The 23,393-nt window shown below is 39.0% G+C and overlaps 1 protein-coding gene across 1 annotated transcript in view; it reads right to left on the reverse strand.

The window, feature by feature from the left end:
* IRAK3 (interleukin 1 receptor associated kinase 3) overlaps positions 1-12,482 on the reverse strand; it is a 51,896-nt gene extending 39,414 nt beyond the window's left edge. The window contains exons 1-2 of the mRNA XM_028532055.2: positions 12,110-12,482; positions 626-808 (exon numbers count right to left, since the gene is read on the reverse strand). Coding sequence (XP_028387856.2) covers positions 626-808; positions 12,110-12,257 — 331 coding nt within the window. The 5' untranslated portion in view covers positions 12,258-12,482. The remainder of the gene's footprint in view (positions 1-625; positions 809-12,109) is intronic.
* Between the last annotated feature and the right edge of the window lie 10,911 nt (positions 12,483-23,393).

The raw sequence follows: 23,393 nt of genomic DNA on the forward strand, positions 1-23,393 counted from the left end.
GGTTACTCTAAAAGTAAAGCATGACACAGCATGAGAAACAGATAAAACAGAAAGAAAAATTAGGCCACTGTGAAGTGGACAGTAAGAAGGTAAAGCAGAGTTAGAGGCCATGGCATAAAAAGAACAGGGCAGATAAAAGAAATCCCAGTTATTCTGAAGGTATATCAATTGCACTAAAATATGGGGGTAGAAACCCAATTATATTTTTAATTTCTAATCATATGATGAAACAAATTACAGGATTATCTATATTGTATTAATATTCCATTTCTGATTATGTTTATGATTTAAAGAGTTTTTGAGTTTTGGGGAGAGAGTCGATTTGCATTGGTAAGAATAAAACATTTCAAAAAGTGTAGTTTGTAAGTAAAACAAAATTTTAAAAAAACCCTGAACTATAAAGTGGTAGAAATGAATGTGTTGCATAAATTAGGTAGTAAGAAAAGGAAGTGTCACTAAAAAAGCTATGAAGCTGTAAGGTCCACTTCAGATAAATGCCACTGGTAAGAAATCAGTGACGTATACCATGACCCGTCACTGTCTTGGATAAAATGCAATATTTACATTTACAAAGTACAATTCTACAAAATGGACCAAGAGCCATATAATAAAATTCAGTGTTTACCATAATTTGCAATTAAATGGATAGCTCGATGATGTCCCATCTCCTGAAGAACCTGTAAAAGGTCACCGATGGTCTTGTTTTTCTGTGCCCAGGACCAAAGTAATTCTCTTGTTCCACTTTTACCTTGGTCTACATATTTTTCAATGTGACGAACATCCAGCCAGCTGCGTGAAAGTCGCTCCGCTGCAGGAAATTGCAATAGGAAGAACCAAAGAATAGTTCATGTTATTAGAATACTTGTTTCGGTGCACCTTATGTGTTTTATTCAATTCTTTATAGTTTTTTATTTTAAACTAAGTTTAATTCCTCATCCAGTTTCCCTTAATACTAACATCTTACATAACCACAGTCCAATGATTAGAACGAATGATGACTAAACTACAGACCTTATTCTAATTTCACCAATTTTTTCCACTGACCCTTTTCTCTTCTAAAATCCTATCCAATTTCCCACATTGCAAATAGTTGTTACTTCTTTTTAATCTCCTCCATTCTGATGTTTCTTGGGCTTTCCTCAACTTTCAGGGCAGGAAAATTCTGGTAGGTCTTTTTTCGTGCATCATAATATCAAGAGGTTCATGATGTTGATGTCTTATCCACTGGTGATGTTTATCTAGATCGCTCAGGTAAAGAGGAATCTGCACTATAAAATTATCTTTCCATTTATAATTAATAACCATGCTGGGAGAAATACTTCAAGACTATGGAAATACTGTATTTCTCCTCAGATTTTGCCCATAAATGTTTGCATCTATTAGTGAATCTTGTTTACCATGATTATTACTCTGGTATTTGCTTAATTGTGATTTTTCATTTTCCTTTTTCCTTCTATGTTCCTTAACTGGAATTCTCCTGTAAGAAAGTGCTGTCTCTTCTCCCCCATTGTTTAACTAATTTATTTATTTACTTCATTGTGGACTCACAAATATTTTTTATTCTATAGGTTAGAATCCAATGCTATCATTATTTATTTTGTTGCTAAAATTGTTTCAGCTTTATCCATTCAGGTTGGCTCCTGTGTTCTTTTGAGAAGCCCTATCATTTTTGCAATATTTCCTTATTTTCTGGCCTACAAGATGCTCGAGGCCCATTTCGTATTTTCCTGCCCCAGCCCTGTTATTAATTACTTTTCCAAGAAGTCCAGCCAAGAACATTGAAGAGCCAAGGTACAATTCTCCAGGCTCCCATCCCCACCACAGCAGTGGTAGAAGCACATGTTGATATGGGGGTGCTTTAAGACCAAAGCAGCTTGGCATGCTGGATCACCACATGGAGGTCAGCTGTCCTGGACTTTCAGTGCTCTTCCCATGAACAAAAGGTAAACCTCTGTCATGTTAACCACTGAGATTTTTGTGGGGTTTGTTACTGCTGCATAACTTAGTTTATCCTGACTAATACACACAAGTTTTATCTTGAATTTTCTGTTATTTCAGCCTCATCTTATACCAGAAAAGAGTGAAAGGGAGTGGCAGCTTTTGTGAGTAGATATCAAACAACGAAAGATAAAGTAGAGACATTCAATTTAAAAGCATGCTTAAAGCTGTAGAAGCAGAAACAGCTACAATAAAATGCATGAATCATTAAGTTGGAATGTGTATGCCCTTATTCCATATTTTAACTTCTAGCAAGAATATATTCAATCTTCATCTCTGTGAGGAGTTGATGTCTCACATGAAGAGGCAAGGACTATCCAAATGCTAATATATATTTTAATAGTTTATCATTAAAAAAATAGAAGGGGGCCTTTAGAGCAAAAAATGGTAACTCTAATGTATTTTTTGATGACATAATCTATCTATTTGGTTAAAGCACATTTTTCATAAACACTACCTATGTCTAAAATTTCTTGGAGGAAATACTGCAAATCAGTGTAGTAATTGCATGCACCAAGTGTGAGTGGAGCAAGAAAAGGGGCCCCTAACTAAAGGTGGGGGCATCATGGAAGTCTTCCTAGAGGAGTGGTTTCTAGAGCCTGAGCCAAGTTTAAAACTGTGAGTATTTCTAAAGAGAGGCTGATTTTTTAAAGGAATTATTGGACAGGGTACACCATCCTGGGAAGAAAAATAATCACTGGAGTTTCAGTCTGAAAAAATACAAAAGAATGAGCTCTAAGCCTCATAAACTATACTGTCTTCTAAGGAGAAAAGCTGCTAGTCAAGACAGCATTGCTGGCCTCCTGAAAATATGTAGGGACATGTTGGTTTAGTGGTGGCTCTGCCATTGACCTGCTGTGCAATTCCAGACAAGTCACGGCCTCACTGAGCAATCTCAAACTTCTCATTAGTAAACGCCTTTTGAAGCGATCCCTCCCAAAATATACAGTAAATTAGTCTGCCCTTCCTTGGCCTCCTCATTACATGAGCACTGACATTAAAACCAACATCCCCAGTCTTTAAAATGCTTCTAGTCTCAAAATTAACATCCCAACAAAGTAATGCTAAATATCAAATTTCAGTACAGGGAAAATTTAGGTTTCTACTTTTTCTATTGGTAATGAATTTGGCTAATATTTAGAGAGTACTGGGCATAATGCATCATCTACATCAATAATATTTATATAGCATCTAACAGGATTCTTTTCCTCTCTTTTTTAGATAAAATAGTTCCCTCTACATTTTGAATCTTTGGGATAAGACATGCACATCATTTGATGGGGGTGAAGAAAGAAGATGGCCTCGTGGGCTACCAGTCAGGGAGGGAGCATGAGGGTGATGGGACCTCAGCTGCTTTGCTGGGTGGATTGGGGTAAAGTTTAAATAGGCTGAGTAAGGAAAGGGCCTGTCAAATGGGGAATTGTTCCAGAAATGAAGAAGAGGTCATGAGAGGGCAGAGGAGAGACCAGTGCAGCTTACAACAGAGGATCTGTGTTAAAGAAAAGGTGAGCAAACTTCATGAAGTCCCCAAGTTACCTTTGTAAGAATGTGCTCAGCACACAGATGTTCAATACATATTTGTTGAATGACAGAGAGGGTCTCTGAGTGTTAGCACAAGTTAAACTTTATCCTGAAAGTAGATGGGCCAATCTAGGATTTCTGATGCAAAGATGAAGCTTTACTTTTTGGAAGATTCATCCGGTAGCAACAGTAACAGGAGGCTCACATACAAGATTTGCACATAAAAAGGTGTAAACATTTTCTCACAGGGGCAAAGAAATGATTTATAACTACTAAAGAAAAAGAGAAGAAAATAGAGTGTAATATTCTAGAAGTAAAGAACAGAGTTAACTTTTGAAGTCCCAAGGATGTCAGATCTCCCACCTAATTCCATCCCCTGCTTTTCCTTTTTTAAAAAAAAAGTTCTGATTTTTCCCTTTAGAAGTGCAACAAGCTATGAGTCTGTGCTCTCCCATCCTGTGACTTGGCTGAAAAACTGCTAATGTAAAATGCTCTTCCTTAAGCACATTTTTGAGATTTAGCTGGTAAGTAAATGAACAGATGCCAAAAGTGCTGGGGTTTTTAGTTCCCTAACACTGACCAGGGGCAAAGGGTTCTGAATTTGCACTAAGTCCAAGGACAGCTAGATTAGGCAAAGGTATTTTTCTAATAAGAATAGTTCATGGTGTGAAACTGAACTATTTTTCAGTTAAGATGGATTCTGCATGCATGGGTTACTTCCAGGATTAGAAATGAAATGTATTTTCTCTTTCTCTAACTACTGATTTACGTGCAACCTTAATAGATTTTGTCCAATGATGATACATTCTGAATATAAATACCACTACTGTATAAAGCACTATTAGCATCTATAAAATGTATAATTCATTTAGGTTGAATTCTATAAAACAATACCTTCAGTTTGATGCAAAAGGATGCAAACTCTTGACCTTAATTATATTCCTCAATATTCCTACTTTGTTCTTATCCTTTGGTATTTGTCCCCTCCCAGGACATAGTACTTTGTTTATTCACAAAACTAAACAAATAAAGAATATAAGGGGACTAAATGGTAATGGGAAAATACAATAAATTTGAGCACTAAAAATAAATAAATAATTTTAATAGGAAAAAAGGAATAAACTTCTTTATGATTGTATTGTTAAAATTAACAGCATTCTAAATGAAAAGATAAATTAAAAAAAATATGCTGTAGTGAAACATTGTTTAAAACCACATTTGGAAGGCAAATCTTATGTTTGAAAGGCACCTTGGCATAATCTAAGCCAAAAAATTGACTGGAGAAGTTCAGAGATTAGTTTATCTGAAGATACCGGTTGCTTAATAATCACTTGGTGGTTGCTTAATAATCACCCAGTGCTCTAAGGTGCTCAAAGGCTCTATTTGGAGAGGGCAGGACTATCTAGGTAGTGCTAACCGCTGGGGAATTCAGCTGCAGAAATCACTTCCCATATGCAAATATGTGTCTGAAGGGGTTTTTTAGAATAACGCAACACACCCCTATTTAGGTCTTTTTTATTTGCATTTACCACGTGCTAAAACCCCTAGGAAATTAAGACTGCAGTCTCACAAAGTTTGTTTTGAGATAACACAATGGGAAAAAGAAAAGATGACTCTCTCCCTTCTTCCTACAAAACACAAAAAATTAGGCTGGTTTTTTAAAAAGAACATTTAAGATTGAAGATATTTTTAATTCCAAAAAGAGTAAAAAAAATTTTAAAGTGTAAGTTAATTCAACTCCTTTTTCCAGACCATAGCATCAATACCCACTAGCTAAGAAATTTTATAAGAATTAATACTAATCCATACTTAAGCTTATGTGTACTTGTTTCCCCAGTACCTGAATAGGACTCATAACAGTAACTGGGAAGTGCTGTGCGTGATTTTTCAGGTATCCCCCCATCTCTCCTGTTCTCTCAATCCTAGACCCAGGTAAGCATCTAACATTACCTCTGGGAAAGAATTTAAGAATAGTTCACCCTCAACACCAATGTCTGGAACTCAGAATCCATACCTAGGTAATGATCAGTATTTTTTACCCCCACTATCTTCCCTTGTTAACTTTTGTATAGCATCTGTGTAGATCTGTTGCCTTCATTAAGTTGGAAAAGCCTCAGAAGCAGAGACCATGATGTGGTACAATGCTTTGTCTCAGATTCTGCCCAAGAAGGTTTTTTTAGATGACAAACAAAATTTATTTTATTTTTTAAATATATTTTTTATCTTGCTAATTCTTTTTTTTTTCAAGTACAATTGTCTCCATCCCCGACCCCCCAGCCCTCTCCCTGACCCCAACCATCCCCACCTTCCACTCTCGGTCCTACCCCCCTTTTGTTTTGTCCATGTGTCCTTTATTTATGTTCCTTGACAACCCTTCCCCCTTTCCCCCAATTATCCCCTCCCACCTCTTCTTTGATTACCATTGGTTTTTTCTTTTCTTTTTTTTTTTTTAAAGATTTTATTTACTTATTTTTAGAGAGGGAAGGGAGAGAGAGAGAGAGAGAGAGAGGGAGAAAGAGAGAGAAACATCAATGTGCGGTTGCCGGGGGTTATGGCCTGCAACCCAGGCATGTACCCTGGCTGGGAATTGAACCTGGGACACTTTGGTTCCCAGCCCGCGCTCAATCCACTGAGCTACGCCAGCCAGGGCTGGTTACCATTGGTTTTTTCTTAATTTCAATGTTTTTAGAAACTATATATATAAAAATAAAAATATCCAGAAGATTTTGGATGTTTAACAGACATCTGCTCATTAATTTATTCACCTAATGCCTACTATGCACCAGGTACAATTTTAGATGCTAGAGGAGTAAGCAGAAAACAAAGCAAACAAAAATCCCTTGGCTTCATGAAGCTTATTTTTAAATAGATAATAAACACATAAACACAGACAGATAAAGTATGTGGAGAAGGACAAGTGACGCAGGGAAAAATGAAGCAGGAAAGGGGTATGGGGTATGCGGCAGTGGCAATTGTAAAAGAGTGGTCAGGGTAGGCAATAGGTAATCAAAAGCATGAAGGAAGTGAGCAGGTAAGCATCAATTAGGTTACCTACAGGGAAAATACTCCTTGCATGTTCAAGGAGGCCAATGTAGCTAGAGTTGATTAAAAAAAAAAAAAGGAAGTAAGAAAAGCGATGTTGGACTTTGGTGTTTACTGAGAGATGGGAAGTTGCTGAAAGGTTCTGAATAGGATAATGACCTAAGATACTTTACACATATACTTTACTCACTGGCTCCTGTGAGTTGAAAATAGATTGAGGAGGGCAAGGGCAGTAGCAGGGAGCCCAGTTAGGAGGCTGCTGAAACTGTCCAGGTGGGATCCGATGGTTGTTTGGACCAGGGTGGCTGGGGTAGCAGTGGCAAGAAGTGGTCAGATTATTGGCTTGATCCTGAAGGTACAGCCAACAGAATTTCCTGAGAGACAGGATGTGGTTTGTAAGAGACAGCAAGAAGTCACAAAAGATTAATATTTTTGGCTTGAACAAATGAAGAATGGAATTGCCTATTAACGTGTATGGAGAAAAACGTCAGGGGAGGGGAGAATTTCTGAACTGTTAAGTTGGAGTTGTCTGTTAAATTGGCAAGTAGATGGATGGTCTGATGTTCAAGAGAGAGACTCAAGCTAGAAATGTGAGAGTTATGAGTACAAAAGGGGAACTGACGAGACAGTGGGTATAGTAGATAAATAGAAGAGGTCCCTGGACTGATCCCAGAGCACTCTAAGAGCTCAGAGAGGTAAAGAGGAACCTGTAAAAAAGAGAAGAAAATAGAGTGTAATGTTCTAGAGGTAAAGAACATGTCCCAAGGAGGAAGAAATTATTCACTGTGTCAAATAAGATGAAGAACTGACCATTGGATTTAGCCACAGTGACCTTGGAGGAGAGGAATTTCAATGGAGCAGTGGGGGTGGCAGTCTGGCTAGAGCAGATTCAGGGGCGAATGGAGGAACTAGAGTGTAACTAGCCCTTTTTAGTAATTTTACCATAAAGGGGAACAGAAAAGCAGGCCATAACTTAGAGTAGAAATGAGATCTAAACAGAACATTTAGGATGGGAGAAAAAACATGGTGGTCAAAGGAACATAGGTTCTACTCCACTCAGGGAAAGGAAGCATAACTCTCTCCTCCTTAAGTGTGGGCTGCACATAGTGACTTCCTTCCAGAGAGTCTAATATGGAAGAGGGGAGTAGTAATTTAAAGTGCAGAAGCCTGATGGACATGACCTCAGCCGTGGTTAACATCAACAGTGGGAAGTCTAGATACTGCGTACCTCTGATATGATGTAATGAAAGCAGTACTTCACCTCTGTGGTCTGCCTCCCCAAAGTCCATAGCCTCACTCTAATCATCAAAAAATATCAGACAAATTTCAGCCATGGGACATTTTATTGTACAAAATAGTAGATCAATACTGACAGGTACTCCTCAAAACTGTCCAAGTTATCCCAAACTAGAAAAGTCTGAGAAACCAGCACAGCAAGAAGAGCTGGAGGGGACATGACAACTAAATGTAATGGGGAGTCCTGCATGGGGTACTGGAAGACAGAGGGGATGTTTGGCAAAAATGAAGGAAATCTGAATAAAGTATGGCTTTTAATAATAATGTATCAATAGTGTAACAAATGTTATGAATAATAATCAGTTACAAATAATAAGGGAAATTGGGTGAAAAGTATATGGGAAGGATATAGAGTCCATTCTCCAGCCTATCTTCTAAATTTTTCTGTAAATTTAAAACTGTTTTACACCATAGTATATACTTTTTTTTTTTAAGAGCATGGGCTGTGGAGTCTGATCATCTAGTTAGAATCCTAATCTGTGATTTACCAGGCTATGGCTTGAGGTAAATTACTTAAATTTTCTGACAGTTACCCTGTCTATAAAATGGAAACAGGAAGAGTACCAACCTCATAGAATTTCTGTGATAAATAAGTGAGATAATCCATATAAAGTGCTTAGCACACAATGTATGGCAAATAGTAAAGAGTAGATGGCAGCTATTATTATTATTACTATTTAAAATCTGTATTGAATAGTTAAATACATGTTTAATATGATTTTACACTTAATTTGTTTTAAAGTGTTAATAATTTCTATGATAATTTTCTCTCATTTTGGGGAGGAAGAAAATTGAATAGAACCCAGTATTTGTAAAAAGGGTTTCCTTCTCAGTGTATCACTGAAGGGCTCCAAACGATTTAATTCAAATATCACTCAGCTGCAAATGGAGTGAAATGAGTTGTCAACAGAGGTTCTGTATATATGTCATCATATCTATAAAGTAGTATAAGATAAATAACGTTTTACAATTAGAGTTCTACTTTCATTATATAGCCATAAAATCATCAACATCAACCAGAGAATATATATTTTTCTTTTTTTATTGTTGTTCAAGTACAGTTGTCTCCATTGTTCCCCACCACTCCACCCCTCCCCACCCATCCCCATCTCCCACCCTTGATCCTACCCCCCTTGGCTTTGTCCATGGGTCCATGTATAAAGATACAAGCTCCTTGACGACCCCATCTTTCTCCCATTATCCCATCCTCACTCCCCTCTGGTTACTGTCAGTTTGTTCTTTGTTTCAATGTCTAACCAAAGAATATATTACCTTGTGATTACACTCTTTTAAATAATAATACTTGATATAAATGATTTGAAGATTAATATGTAGAATTTTTTTAAAGATAAAAAGAATTGAGGGGAGTAATAAAAGAGTGTGGTAAAATAATTGTTACATTAGGATGCTATTAAAGAAGAGAATTTTGCCTAAGCAATGACTCCCAAACCAAGCCGAGCATTAGACTCACCTATAGGTTTTGGCAAGATAAACGGAAAGATGCCAGACCCTCTATGCAGACTTATTATTGTATCAACAGCTCTAGGGGTGGAGCTTGGGCATTTGTATTATTGTGTATACCCTGAGCATATCATATAAGCTGCCATACAATTTACCAATGTCAGAGCTGCCTCGGTAAATACAGCTTGATATTCACCACCATCAAGAGTCATTATCAGCTCAAGATAGTCTTACCTGTTACTATTCTACTTGTTTTCTCTGTGGAATTTTGGGACACTGTATTTTCAGGCTCTCAGCTGTCTTGGGCATAAAATGAACTGTCTCCTTAATTCAGTTCCCCAACAATATCTTATTCCCCTTCTAAGGTCAAGTTTTCCTTCCCTGCTCCTCTTCCCCTCTTTCTCTTTTAATGGCCAATAGAGAAACTCATCGTATTTAACACAGGCAGTTGCACTCAACTACCACTAACTGAGCCAGTCTTCCCTTCTTACTAAGCCAACAATTCATAAAGCAGCTGGTGTGCTCCAGGCCTCTTTTCAGAGCTATGTGGTATAGGCTGTCAGTAGGCATAACTGCCTCGCACAATGAACTGTAGCTGGAGAACCAAGGTAGACATTTTAGACCCTTCCCCTATGACAGAACGAATATACAAAGGAACAATTGTCAGACTATATGTAAAAATGGATGCTTGACTCATGACATGTGTCATCCAGCCTGGGAAGTCAATTAACCATGTCCAGAAACAAGTCTAGGAAGTCAAATTGGTATCTGTAGCCACTAGTCCAGGAAGCCAAATAACCCCTGTAGCAACTGGGCCCAAATGATTAGGACTTGATCAATCACTGACAGCTTCCCTAATTTTTGCCCCTGCTTCCAACTTAGGACCAAATAGAGAAAGCCAAATATGCACCCCATAAATAGTCATATAGGATACCCCACTGCTAGATAGCTCATCTACAGCTTCCTCATGCCAGCAGCCTCCAGTCAGGGCACACCTGAAGTCTTCTCTTTTTTCCACTATAAAGTTTTCCTACTCTGCCTGCCTTGGTGTCTCTGTCAAATGAAGTGATGGTGGCTGGTTTCCTTGCTTTGAATAAACAGCCTTTGCTGTTCTCATTTTGGTGGTCTTCATTTATTTCCACCACTGGAAAAATGGGGCTGCATGTTTGAAATGGCTCACTGACTTGTTCTTTCATGGCAGACGTGCCTGTACCTTAGGGAGGCTGTACGATGTAGCAGAAAGAGCATAGTAGTACTGTCACTTCGAGGATGCCACAGTTGGGAAGTGGGAAGTATAGAGTGGCCGTGGGTAAGGGCACAGGCCCTACTATGGTTCAAGTCCTGGCTCTACCACTTCCTAGCTGTATCAATTTGGCAAGTTACTTAACTAATTTGTACCACAATTTCCTCACCTATTGAAACATTGGTGATTGATATTGGCACCTGCCTCATAGGGCAATTGGAAGGGTTATATGAGACAACCTACGTAAAATATGAATTTCTGGGTTTCAATGGAGAGAGAGAAAGAGAGATCCAGAAACACTGGGCTGAACTTCTTGAAAAGCAGCAGTGGCCCGAGGCTGATTATTAACTGCCCCCTTTTAAATGAGACACATGCTCTTCCATTTTCAAAGTCTTCACCAATGAGTTTCACTCATTTATAATACCTACCTGGCCTCATTTTACCTGTGAATTAGGGTGAAAACATTTTTTTCTCACAAAGTACATAACCCTAGGAAAGCAATGGGTGCAAAAGTTGACAATGCCATCATCCATTTTCAAAAGATCTGGTGGGGAAAGGATCTCATCCCTCAAATGCATGTTGGAAATGTCTGTGCTTTTTAGAAGCCAAATACTCAAGTGACATTTTCTGAGGAACTAAGAATCACAATTTAAAAGTACAGGGTTTTTAATATATAAACAATTTTTATATAATCAGAAGCCCAATGCCACATTCCAGAAAATGTGACCATATTCATCAACAAGAACACAATTTTTTTCTCTCATAGGCCTTCTGCTATTCTTGGTAAGAAAAACAGCTATTTCAGAGACTCAAGGCTAATTAATTGTGTTTATTTTCAACTGAAATTAAATGCGACATCATGGAGTATCAAAACCAACCAAAAATGCCTGTGCCTAAAAAAAAAAACAACAAAGATCTTTGTCTGAATCATTTCTGGCGATCACACTCAACACTTCCAACAGGCAGTTGCTCAACTTTCCAATGACTGCATAAAATGGAGTTTTGAAGCCAACTTTCTAGATTAAAAAAAAAAAGCCATTCTCTAGCATAAATCTTCATTCCATCAAACTGGGTAAATGAATAATTTAGAAAATAGAGAGCCACATGAATTACATACAGCATTTTACTTTAGCATTTCACAGGTGGTCACTTAAGAGTGCACTGAAAACCCCAATCTAGGGTAATTTAGCAATGATGTCAAGAAGGCATCACATAGACATTCTAGTTTACAATATTCTGAACCAAGTTAAGGCAAGAATGGTTGCTAACATTAAATGGTTTCACGCTGGTAGCTGTTTTTTCCCAAGTCTCCACTCATTTCATCTTACAGCGGCACCCAAAGTTTCTTTTAAAGAGAAGGGGGAGCTCCTCGGAGCGTCTCGGGGAGTTTGTGCCCCATCCAAGAAGAAAAGGCAGCATCCCCGTGAGAACCACAAGGAGGCTGCAGTAGCCGGGGGCGCACTTTGCAGGCGGCGGGTCGGACAGAGCGTGCGCACGAAGGCCCCGCCGCCCCTCCCCAGCCGCGTCTGCCCCCGCGGCCGCACTCACCCAGGCCGCGCCAGCCGAGCGCGCCGTCGCAGCTGTCCAGGACCGCGCAGAGCTCGCCCAGCAGCGTGGGCGGCAGGTCGAACAGAAGCGTGTGCACTGAGAGCGCGCCGCGGGCTCCACAGCTCCCAGCTGCCATCGCCCAGGCCATGGCAGGGCTGCCGGACACTAGGGGCCAGGAGGAGAAGGGATGCGGAGCTCAGGCCTCTCTACAAGCCCGCGAGATGCCGTTACACAACCGCGGAAATCTTGCTTCCACGACGTCGCCCAAGACAGCAGAACACGCCGAGCCCAGGCCCTGGAATGGGCGGGCCCCACATGACGCAAAGTGCCGCTCCCTACAGATGTCCCCAGGGACACCCGGCTGGGCCTTGGGGTCTCCCTACCTCAGCTGATTCCTTATTGTTGGGTCAAGTTTTGAAGTTGTTTTTTTTTTATTTTATTTTATTTTTTTTTATTCCTTTGCAATTGGGACGTGGCTGAAGAGACAAAGCACACAGTGAAAGCTGGAGCAAGACCAGAACTGCAGAACTAATGGAGAGTCAACTGCCCTGGCATGACTCTCCCCTGGCGTGGATGGATCTAAGACCTGTCGATACAAGTATCATAAAACTGATACATTGCGGAACACTTGGAAGTCCCAGAAAAAAATGGAAAGAAGAAAATAATCACTCGTAGTCCTACTCAGCTGAAGGCAACCAACAACCACTCAACGCTTTGGCACATTTTCCTCCCAGCTTTCACTGAATTTTAACAGGTCAGTGTGTTCATATGAACTGATTATTGGAAAAGATGTACATAAATGCCAAGAACAGAAAAACAAGAGGGAACAAAGTAGAATAAAATTGTAGTAATTTTCTTCACGAGGCTGCCCGTTTCTCCGTACTGCATTTGGCTTTTCTCTGTCCTCCTCTCTCGGGGTTTTCCTGATGAAACATTGTTTGACTATTTTGGCCTTCCTCAAAGGGCTTCACAGTATCTCCCTTTTGTTTTCAACATGGAGTTTAAGTAAAATTGACTATTGTTTTGAAATCTGCTGATGCTGTAACATCCCTCAGCAGGCATGATACAAATGCTACTGACAAAAAGAGGAGATGCTTTGAAAGTGATGAGAAAAATCCCAGCCATAATGACCGTAAGAGTGGACAAGGGCCATTAACTGAAAAAATCAACACCTACTTGAAACCTTTCAGACTTGCAGTGTTTGGGAAGGGCGCCCCCTAGAAATCAACAGTGATGATACATTATCATTTAGTATTTCCTGAATTTTTCAAGTTATTATTCTCAGCTCAAGTATTACACAACATATTTTTTGAAAATTAGTAAAGGCGATACCGTTTGGGCAAGAGTTTCTATATCCCTTTGTTTAAATGGCTAAGATTTTGTTGACAATCTGTACATGCTTAAGAAACTCTATGCATCTCTCTCAAAGGGACTACATGAATAAGGTGAGCAATGGAGGCAGGATCCCACTATGTATGTGGTAGCTCTTGAATTGCTAGAACAGGGGAGCCACACTCAGATACACAAAGGAGCCAGGAGATCACTGTGAGTAAGAGAAGCAATCAGTAAGGCCTACTTTGCCAGATTTTTCTGAGTTACAAAAAAGAAAGAATTTTAGGTGAAAGCCAGATTAGTCATACGTGAAATCTATATAGGTTATGTGAAATCTCTTGTATTTTCACTGTGGATAGTTAGTATCAGACCATGCTACCCTCCCCCCATTCCCTAGAATTGCCTCTGAATTTTGAATTGTATTATCAGATGATATCACTCGCTACTCTTCACTCTTGCTGTCATCTTCTGCACCCCCACCTCAATTCTGTCTCCTCATTTTTAGACTATATAGCTCCTTGTTATTGTAATTCACTTTAGTATTAATTCTATCTTAATTCTTGATGATTTAAAATATATGTAGAATAGATTATGACCTTTCCAATATCCTGCACTGAGTTCCTTGACTCCACTCCTCCAGTGATCTTGTCCTACACCCTATTTCAGCCACCCGTATGAACACCCATCCCCTAGAACTTGTCAATATCAATAACTGACCCCATCCATCCTTTCTATTGTATGAATCCACCTTCTGACCACACCACCTGGCCTTGCAGTGCATTCCCTTTAGTACTCTGAACTCAACAACCCTTCCTTCTCACCAGAATATCAATCGAAACTCTGGTCCCATCCTCTCGAGGTCCTCATTTTTCTCCTTATCCCTAACTCTGCACTCAATCATTATAATCCCTCCTTTGCATATGCTCTCCATTTTCTTGCTCCTCTGTCACTTTGTTGAACTCTCTTGGCAAATCTACCATCCTGATTAAATCTACTCTTCCAAGTTTTGGCTTTGCACCCATGCACCTAAGTGTAGCTGGGGGAAGGTGGGGAAGGAGGGGGAACCTTGTTAATTGGATTTAGTTTAAAATCAAAGCCATGACTCTTAAGTGGGTCAATATGATGCCAGGCAGTTACAGTATGTGCCTTTAGTCCATTTACTCTTCTGGTCTCCTCAAAAACTGTTTTATGCTTTCTCTTTTCTTCTCAGTTCCCATCATCTCCCTAATCTTCATGCTCTGCTGCTGTTGATCTTGAGAATATTTCTTGAGAATACTGATGCATCACGAAAAAAACTTCCACAGAATCTCACTACCACACCTACCTACCTGGCAGCATTTTTACCAACCTACAATCTCCTGGCTTTTCCAGAGTTGAATTACCCAGGCTCCTATCGAAGTCTAATCCCTTCACTTGCACACTAGGTTCTGTCTCTTCTGTCCTGCTCCAACACATCAAGGACAGCAGTTCTCACTCTCTGCCATATGGTCAATTTCTCACTCTTCACTGATCAATCTCATCAGCATACAAATATGATGTCATTTCTTTTCACTTAAAGAAAAAGAAAAGCTTCTTTGATACCACTTTCTTCTTCTATCAATGACTCCATTTCTCTGCTCCCTTTTGTAGTAAAGTATTGAATATTCTTGCTATCTCCAATTTTTCTCCTCTTCTCTTAAACCCACTCGAATTGGACGACATCAAGTGCTTTCAGGGTGGTTTTGGCTGTAGACTAAACCCACTTGAATTAGAACTCCCACCCACCTTACTCCATTGAAATTGCTCTCTTCAGAGTCATCGATGTCCACATCATTGCTAAATATAATAGTTTTTAGTCCTCATCTTACTTGACCTATCAGTAATTTTTGACACAATTGATGATCACCTCCTTCTTGGACACTTTCTTCATTTGTCTTTCACATTCTCAAATATTTTCACTTACTTCATTAGTCACTCTTCATCTTTCTTTGTGGTCCCTCCCCTTCTCCCTTAACTCGTAAGGTTGTAGCGCTGCAGTCCATGGTTCTCCTCTCTATTTACATCCACTCCCTTGGTGACCTCAACCAGTGTTGAGGCTTTAAATGATGTTTATCTTCTGAGGACTGCCGTGTATGCTTAACCCAGACCTCTGTGTTGAACTCCAGACTCATGACCAAACTTGAACTCGTAATCATGCTTCCCAAATCTAATTTTACTCATATTTTCCCCTCTACATTACTCCATCCTTCCAGTTGCTCAAACCAAAAACTATAGTCACCCTTCAGAGCCCACATTCAATCCCACCAGCAAATCCTACTGATTCTATTCAGACTCTATCTAAAATCTGACACTTTTCCCCACCTCCACTGCTGCCACCTCAGGTGTGAGTCATCATTACATCTTACATCTTGTCTGATTACTATAGCTGTCCCCTAACTAAAAGCAGCTTTCACTATTGCTTCCTACAAGCTTTCCTCAACACTGCATTCAGAGAGATCCCTTTAAATCAAATTTGATTATGTTTCTCCTCTGTTCAAAAGCTAACACTGGCTTCTAATTTCAGTCACAATAAAAGTCAAACTCTTTATACTGTCTGAATTCTCTCTTCCCCCCTCCCCCTGCTCTGCTACCCTCTGATATTGTTTCTTTGTTCATTTTGCTTTAGCCACACTGTCTCCTTGCTGGTTCTTGAATACACCAGGTCAAGTCCCACATTACAGCCTTTGTGCATACTATTAGGTTGCCTGGTATACTCTTTCCACATGACAGAGGTCTACCCTGACCTCCAACTTTAAAATTACAGTAGTCTCTGCACTGAGATTCAGGCTGGTGTGTGACTGAAACTGGAAATAATATATGGCTTTGGGGGGATGGAGTCTCATTCAGACCTCTCGGTCTTTCTCTGGGTCTGCAAAGGAACATGTGGCAGTTCCGGCCACCTCTGGAACTGTTTTGCAACCATATAAAGATCATCAATGTTAGCATGAAATGAGCTCTGGGGACGGTCTAGTGGGAGAAAAAAACAGATTTGTGATAACATCATTAAGCAGCTCATTTGTTCTATGCCTGGAGACTGTCCTGCTTGTGGGCTTATATGACATAAATTATCTTATTAAGCCAGTTTTTAAGCCAGGAATCCTGTTATATTCAGCCAGCTACATCCTAACTGATACACTAAACAGACATTTGGTAATAAATACTCTGATTTGTTGAGGGCCTGTAAAACCTCTGGAAAGGAAATGAAACTGTTGAAAACTAGAGTTCAAACTAGAGTTGAAAACTAGATGTATACAACTACATATGTGGGATGTGAGATGGACATGGAAACTGGATTGCAGTGAGAGGCAACTGCACCCCTAAGGAAATAATGTCAGTGGAGAATGATTCTGACAGTGTGGTCAGAAGCAGTGTGAAGTTCTAGGTTTACCTGGGACTGCACTAGAATCCATATAGACCCAGACCCTGCACTGTGCCACCCTCCCACATGCATGCTTTCTGGCAAAGAGAGGGCTGTGCTTAAATCTCAATTTTACTATGTAACCTAACCTTTTGCCATGGAATCCTCTCCAACTATACCCCCCCCCCCCCCCCCCCCGCCCCGCACCAAGTGTTGGCTACTAGAAGAAGAGTTCCCAGCCAGAGAGAAGAGTGTAATGAACAGCAAATATTAACAAATGGGGATGCTGAGGAAACCCTGAAGGGCTCAGTGACAATGGCACAGATATACAGTATTACTAGTGGCCAAGCCCCAGCCAAGCACAGGCATCAAAACCTCAGAAATCTGAAAACAGGTGAGTCAGATAACAGCTCTTAGTATATATGAGACAACTATCTTGGTGCCAGCTATTTACCCAGCATCCCTAAGGATGAAGGACACCCAGATGTGTGAGATGTAGAGTTTCTGGGTTTGGACATAATTCTCAAAACAGAGATCACCATCCTATCCCATCTCTGAGGCTTGCCTATCCCTGAGTCTTTCTATAGTGGGTCATAGGTGCCTTGGGGTTCAGGGATAGGGTAAAGATCAGTAATGGGGTGAGAACATCTGTAGTGCACATTACTTGGTAACTTTAAAAAGTGAAAACTGAATGGTTCTTAGACTTTCCTCAAAATGGCCTCATAAAAATAACATGCAATAATTATTCCTCCAGTTCTCTCTCTCTCTATATACATTTATACTCCAGACCTCATTTAACCTTAATTATATCTATAACTAATTAGAATTCCATTGTCTTGTAACTCAACTGTTTCCCATTTAAGACATCAAAACATTTTTCTAAAAATCTATTATTTCACAACCTGATATATACTAAAATTTTAATAATTATCCTTTTAGGGTTAATGGAAAAGATTATTGGTGGTTTATTTCTTACCTTGTTTTCTGAAAAGTTTCAAGTTAAATTTCATTATTTCTATGATTAGAAAACTGAAGTATAAAAACTAGTTTCTTCCAACACTTTCATGGTTGAGCCCATTTGATGATTATCTTTTTAAATCATTTTTATGGATGTACCTCAATGTTCATAGCAGTGCAATTTACAATAATAGCTAAGTGCTGGAAATAGCCTGAGTGCCCATCAGTAAATGAATGGGTCAAAAGCTGTGGTACATTTACACAATGGAATACTATGCAGCAGGAAGAAAGAAGGAGCTCCTACTCTTTGTGACAGCATAGATGGACCTGGAGAGTATTATGTTAAGTAAAGTAAGCTAGGTGGTGAAAGAGAGATACCATATGATTTCACTTATATGTGGAACCTAATTAACAAAACAAATGAGAAAAATAGAACCAGAGACATAGAAATAAAGAACAAACTGACAGTGACCAGATGGGAGGGAGGAGGAGATAATGGGGGAAAGAAAAGGAAGGGTCATCAAGGAACATGTATAAAGAACCCATGGACAAAGACAATGGTAGGGGGGCATTGAATGTGGGAGTGGGGGTGGGTAGGGTGGGGAGAGTTATAGGAGGAAAATGGGGACAACTGTAATTGAACAACAATAGGAAATATGGCATTTTTTAATGTTAAAAAATATCTTATGGCCCTTTGCATGTCATGATGTGTTGCTATAATAACTTTTCCCTAGTCATCATTGACTTTTAAAGTCTGATTTTTATAACCAAATAATTTTAAGTCAAGGCTTTCATGCTAATTTCAATATTATCTAAGCTTTTAATTTTTTGAAGCCAACATTTATTTACCCCTAGAAGAACCCCGAACATGTGAAAGAATCTGAGAATATGGCAAATTTTTTTCTCTTGCAGTAAAATATTTACTGAGATTGTTTGCAATTTGAGACGAGGAAAGGGCTCAGAGAACTTAGTCCAATTCCTGCATTTTACAGATGACAAAACTGTTAATATAAGAACTCTGGATGCAATGTTTGTTGAAAAAATACTTAAAAAGTGCTTACAAAAGCAAATCTCATTGTCATGTCATACTGTAAGCACAAATTTTGTATATTCCTTCTCAATGATTTGACTTTCTTTTCCTTGCTATTAATTAAATCTCCCCCCAAAATCCTTTGTTAATTGGTTCAGGCTGACATAAAACACCACAGACTGTGTGGCTTCAATAACAGAAATGTATTTTTTCACAGTGTTGGAGGTTATAAGTCCAAAATCAAAGTGTCAGCAGGGTTCAGTTTCTAGTGAGAGCTCTCCACCTTATGGTCTTTCCTTGGTTGGTACACAACAGAGGAAGGGAGAGGGAGAGAGAAGGAAAGAGGAAAGAGAATGTACTCCTGTGTCTCTTCTTACAAGGGCACTAATCCTATCTGATCAGGGCCCTACCCTTATGACCTCATTTAACCTTAACTCCTTCCTCAGAAGCCCCTTCTCCAAAAACAGCAAAACTGAGATTAGAGATTCAACATGCAAATTTGGGGAGGGGCACAAGCATTTAGACCATAAGAAACCCTCTGTACCTAAGTTCAAGAAATGATGTCATACCTCCTGGTTTCAGGGTGGACATCCTAAAAACACTTGGTAATTAATTATCCATGTTTTCTGGCCTTTCCTAGTAGTCATGGTTCCTCTTATTCTTCTTGTACTGAATTTATTTCATTGTTCTGAACTCTTGAAAGAAAAATTACAGCCTAGATTTTAATCTTGGTAAATTCAACAAGTTTACATGTGAAAATATTCAGCATATTTGAGTCTAAAAATATTAGTAATTTTTCAGATAAAGTAGCCTTTCCTCAGGGATTATCTTGACAGTCCCATAGCATTAGTCCCTCATCACTCAGTCTTCCTTGAAATTTTACTTATTTATCCTCTGTGATGATATTTAGTGTGTTCTTTCTACATTCTTGATTATTGTGTTTTCTTAGCAGACTCTTCTTCTGACTTGAACTATGTACCCACAAGCTGAATTCTTTTATCTTTTTATTCCAGATCTTGGAGATCTCAAATGATGTCACTCTTCATCTATTATCTCTACATGGACCACTTTCTTATTTGTGTCCTCAACCTTAACCTGCCCTATACATTCTCATCTTAACTCCTAGCTCAGGATTTATTGAATAATTTTATTTCTATTTCTTGTTTGCATCTCAAATCAGTATTCCCCAAACTGATCCCTGCCTATAAAATCAAATTCCTTGTTCCTGGTCACATAAACCAAGGGGACTCTTAGTAATTTTGACTGATTGGTTGATATATCCAGAAGACTTTACTGAGTACCTAATGTGGTAGACATTATGCTAGTCACCAAATCTTACTCTTCTGTAATGTTTAGAATATGTGTCTGGGTCTTTTCTGATTTATCTGTTCTAGTTATCTTATGTTTGGATTTTTTGAATATCTTCTGTCTAGTGAACCTATACTCATCATTTAAGACAAAAGTGGAAAGTCATCACTGGTGTTATCAGTAGACTTCTATACCCCCCAAATACGTGTTTAAGTCCTAATCTCTGTGACCTAAATTGGATATTAAGGGTTTGCAGATGCAATCAAGTTAAGATGAAGTCACAATGGATTACAGTGGGTCCTAATCCTATGACTAGTGTCCATATAAAAAGAAGGAAAATTTGGACACAGAGACGCAAAAGGAAGAAGGCCTAGTGATGATAAAGGCAGAAATTAGAGTGATGCAGCCACAAATTAAGGAAATTTAAGAATTGCTGGCAACTCTAGAAGCTACAAAAGAGGCATGCAAGAGATTACCCTAGCCTCTAGAAGAAGCTAGTCCTGTGGGCACCTTGATTTTAGACCTCCAGAACTGTGAGAGAAGACATTTCTGTTGTTTTAGGCCATTCAGTTTGTAGTAATTTGTTATGGCAGCCCCAGCAAACTAAAATAGTTTGTGGAGCCATATATAGTATCCCCCAAATTAATAATTTCTTTCTTGGTTCCATAATACTCAGTACTCTTTGTTGTTGTTATTTCCCTGGGGGCTTTGTGAGGGTTGGGGTGTAGGGAGGGGAGTCATGGCCTTCTTTATGCCAATCATCGTGCAAGGTACTATACCATCGTCTCAAAGTTTTATTGTTTTGTCTTTTACATTTAAATCCAGCATCTATTCGGAATTTATTTTTTGTAATTGGTAAGAGGTATGGGATCAAACTTTGCTAATGCAATGCATTTTTTAGTCAGTAAAAAGATCAGATGCCAGTTCAACTCCAATTTGTTTTATACAATACATCCTATTGTGATTTTATATTAAAATGAGTAATATGCTTATAAACTGTAAATTCATAAAATATAAGGTGTTTTGGGGGCTTACTTTTATGGAAGTGAGTTATTTCTTTTGACAAAAGCTTCCAATAACATACAGTTTAAGAATTTAGTTCCAGAATAAACAGTTCCACAGCTATTCTGAGTTCCACTTACTAAGTCTTTTGAATATGAAGGTTAGAGTAGAGACTGGGCAAAGGTACACTCATCAGCCCTGGCTGGTGTGGCTCAGTGGATTGAGTGCTGGCCTTGAGCCAAAGGGTCACTGGTTCAATTCCCAGTCAGGGCACATGCCCAGGTTGTGGGCCAGGTCCCCAGTAGGGGGCGCATGAGAGGCAACCATACATTGATGTTTCTATCCCTCTCTTTCTCCTTCGGTTCCCCTCTCTCTAAAAGTAAAATAAATAAAATCTTTTAAAAAAGGTAAACTCATCCAAAAAATCTCCCAGGGATCCTGGGGTGACATTATTCTGGGTATGTCTACACCTCATCTTTGTACTGGAATGATAACAAATCACAAATATTCATTGACTCATTGAATTTGTTACTATCATTTGTTTTAAATTAATACAATATACTCTCTCTCCTGGTTTTGGTCTGGACACTCTCCAATGTGTTCTACATTTGGTATAGCATACAGCAATCTGGCCTTTGTTTATCCAGCCTATTCTTTGCCTTCTGTACTGTACTGCCACTGGGCTTTGCCCCTCCTCCTCTTTTGCAGATGTTAGTCCCTTGAGAATCTACCTACTTGTCTTCCAGGATTAAGCATTATCTCATTCAAAAAGCCTGATTTATAGGAAATGCTTATTAAATTTAGGGATTAATATTATTGTTAAAATAATATAATTAAAAATGCATTCCCGTGAATAAGATATTTCTCCAAAGAGGATGTATAGATTGCCAATAGACATGAAAAATACTCTTTGCCATCAGAGAAATGCAAATTAAAATCACAATGTGATATCACCTAACAACTATCAAAGTGGCTATCATCACTAAATCAATAAACAAGTGTTGGTGAGGATGTTGAGAAAAAGGAACCCTTATTGCACTGTTTTTAGGAACGCAAATTTGTGTGGCCACTATGGAAGACAGTGTGGATGTTCCTCAAAAAATTAAAAAATGGAACTGCTGTATGACCCAGTGATTCTGCTTCTGGTTATATATCCAAAGAAACCCAAAACACTAATTATAAAGACTATATGCACCCTTATGTTCATTACAGCATTATTTACAATGGACAAGATATGGAAGCAGCCCAAGTGCCCATCAATGGGTGAGATGATAAAGTGGTGTTACATATACAATGGAATGTTAGCCATAAAAAAAAAAAAAAAAAAAATGAAACCTTGCCCTGGCTGGCATAGCTCAGTGGATTGCTGCGAACCAAAGCATCCCAGGTTCGATTCCCAGACAGGGCACATGCTTGGCTTGCAGGCCACAGCCCCCAGCAACCACACATTGATGTTTCTCTCTCTCTTTCTCCCTCCCTTCCCTCTCTAAAAATAAATAAATAAAATCTTAAAAAAAAAAGAGTGAAATCTTACATTTACAACAGCATGGATGGACCTAGAGGGTATTAAGGTAGGTGAAATGAGTCAGTCAGAGAACGACAAATACAATACGATTCCACTTATATGTGGACTCTAATGAACAAAATAACAAACAAAATAAAGCAGACTCATAGACACAGAGAACAGACATGATTCCAGAAGGGAGGAGAGTTGGGGAACTGAGTGGAAAAGGTGTAAGGAATTAAGTTCAGATTGGTCGTTACAAAATAGTCACGTGGATGTAAAATACAACATAAGGAGTATAAGTCAATAATACTGTAATAACTATGTATGGTGCCAAGTGGGTCCTAGAAATATAAAGTGGGTCCACTTTATGAAGTAGATGATTGCCTAACCACTAGACTGTACACCTGAAACATATAAAGTGATAATGAGTGTAAACTGTAAATAAAAAAAAATAAAATTTGAAAAAACCAAGTAAAATTTTCATTTGAAAAATTTTTTTAAAAAATGCACCCCCAGTGTGATTATTGAAGGAGTACACCACGTATGTCTAACGGAGGGACTGCTAGGACTTCGCTTCAAACGCGTTTAGCAACTCTGCACGCCAGAGGATTTTAAAAAAAGCTCGTCGAGGGCAATCTAAGAGAGGTTTCACTTCAGAAGACGCTGAAAATGTGACGTGTCTTCTCTCCAACCCCAACCTGAGCCGCCGTTTCGTCTGTCTAACCAGTTTCTGAGGCAAGAGAGCGTGGATTGGCTAAGGCTTCTCTCCGCA

The sequence above is a fragment of the Phyllostomus discolor genome, chromosome 2 (assembly GCF_004126475.2).
Source record: "Phyllostomus discolor isolate MPI-MPIP mPhyDis1 chromosome 2, mPhyDis1.pri.v3, whole genome shotgun sequence".
NCBI classification, from domain to species: Eukaryota; Metazoa; Chordata; class Mammalia; order Chiroptera; family Phyllostomidae; genus Phyllostomus; species Phyllostomus discolor.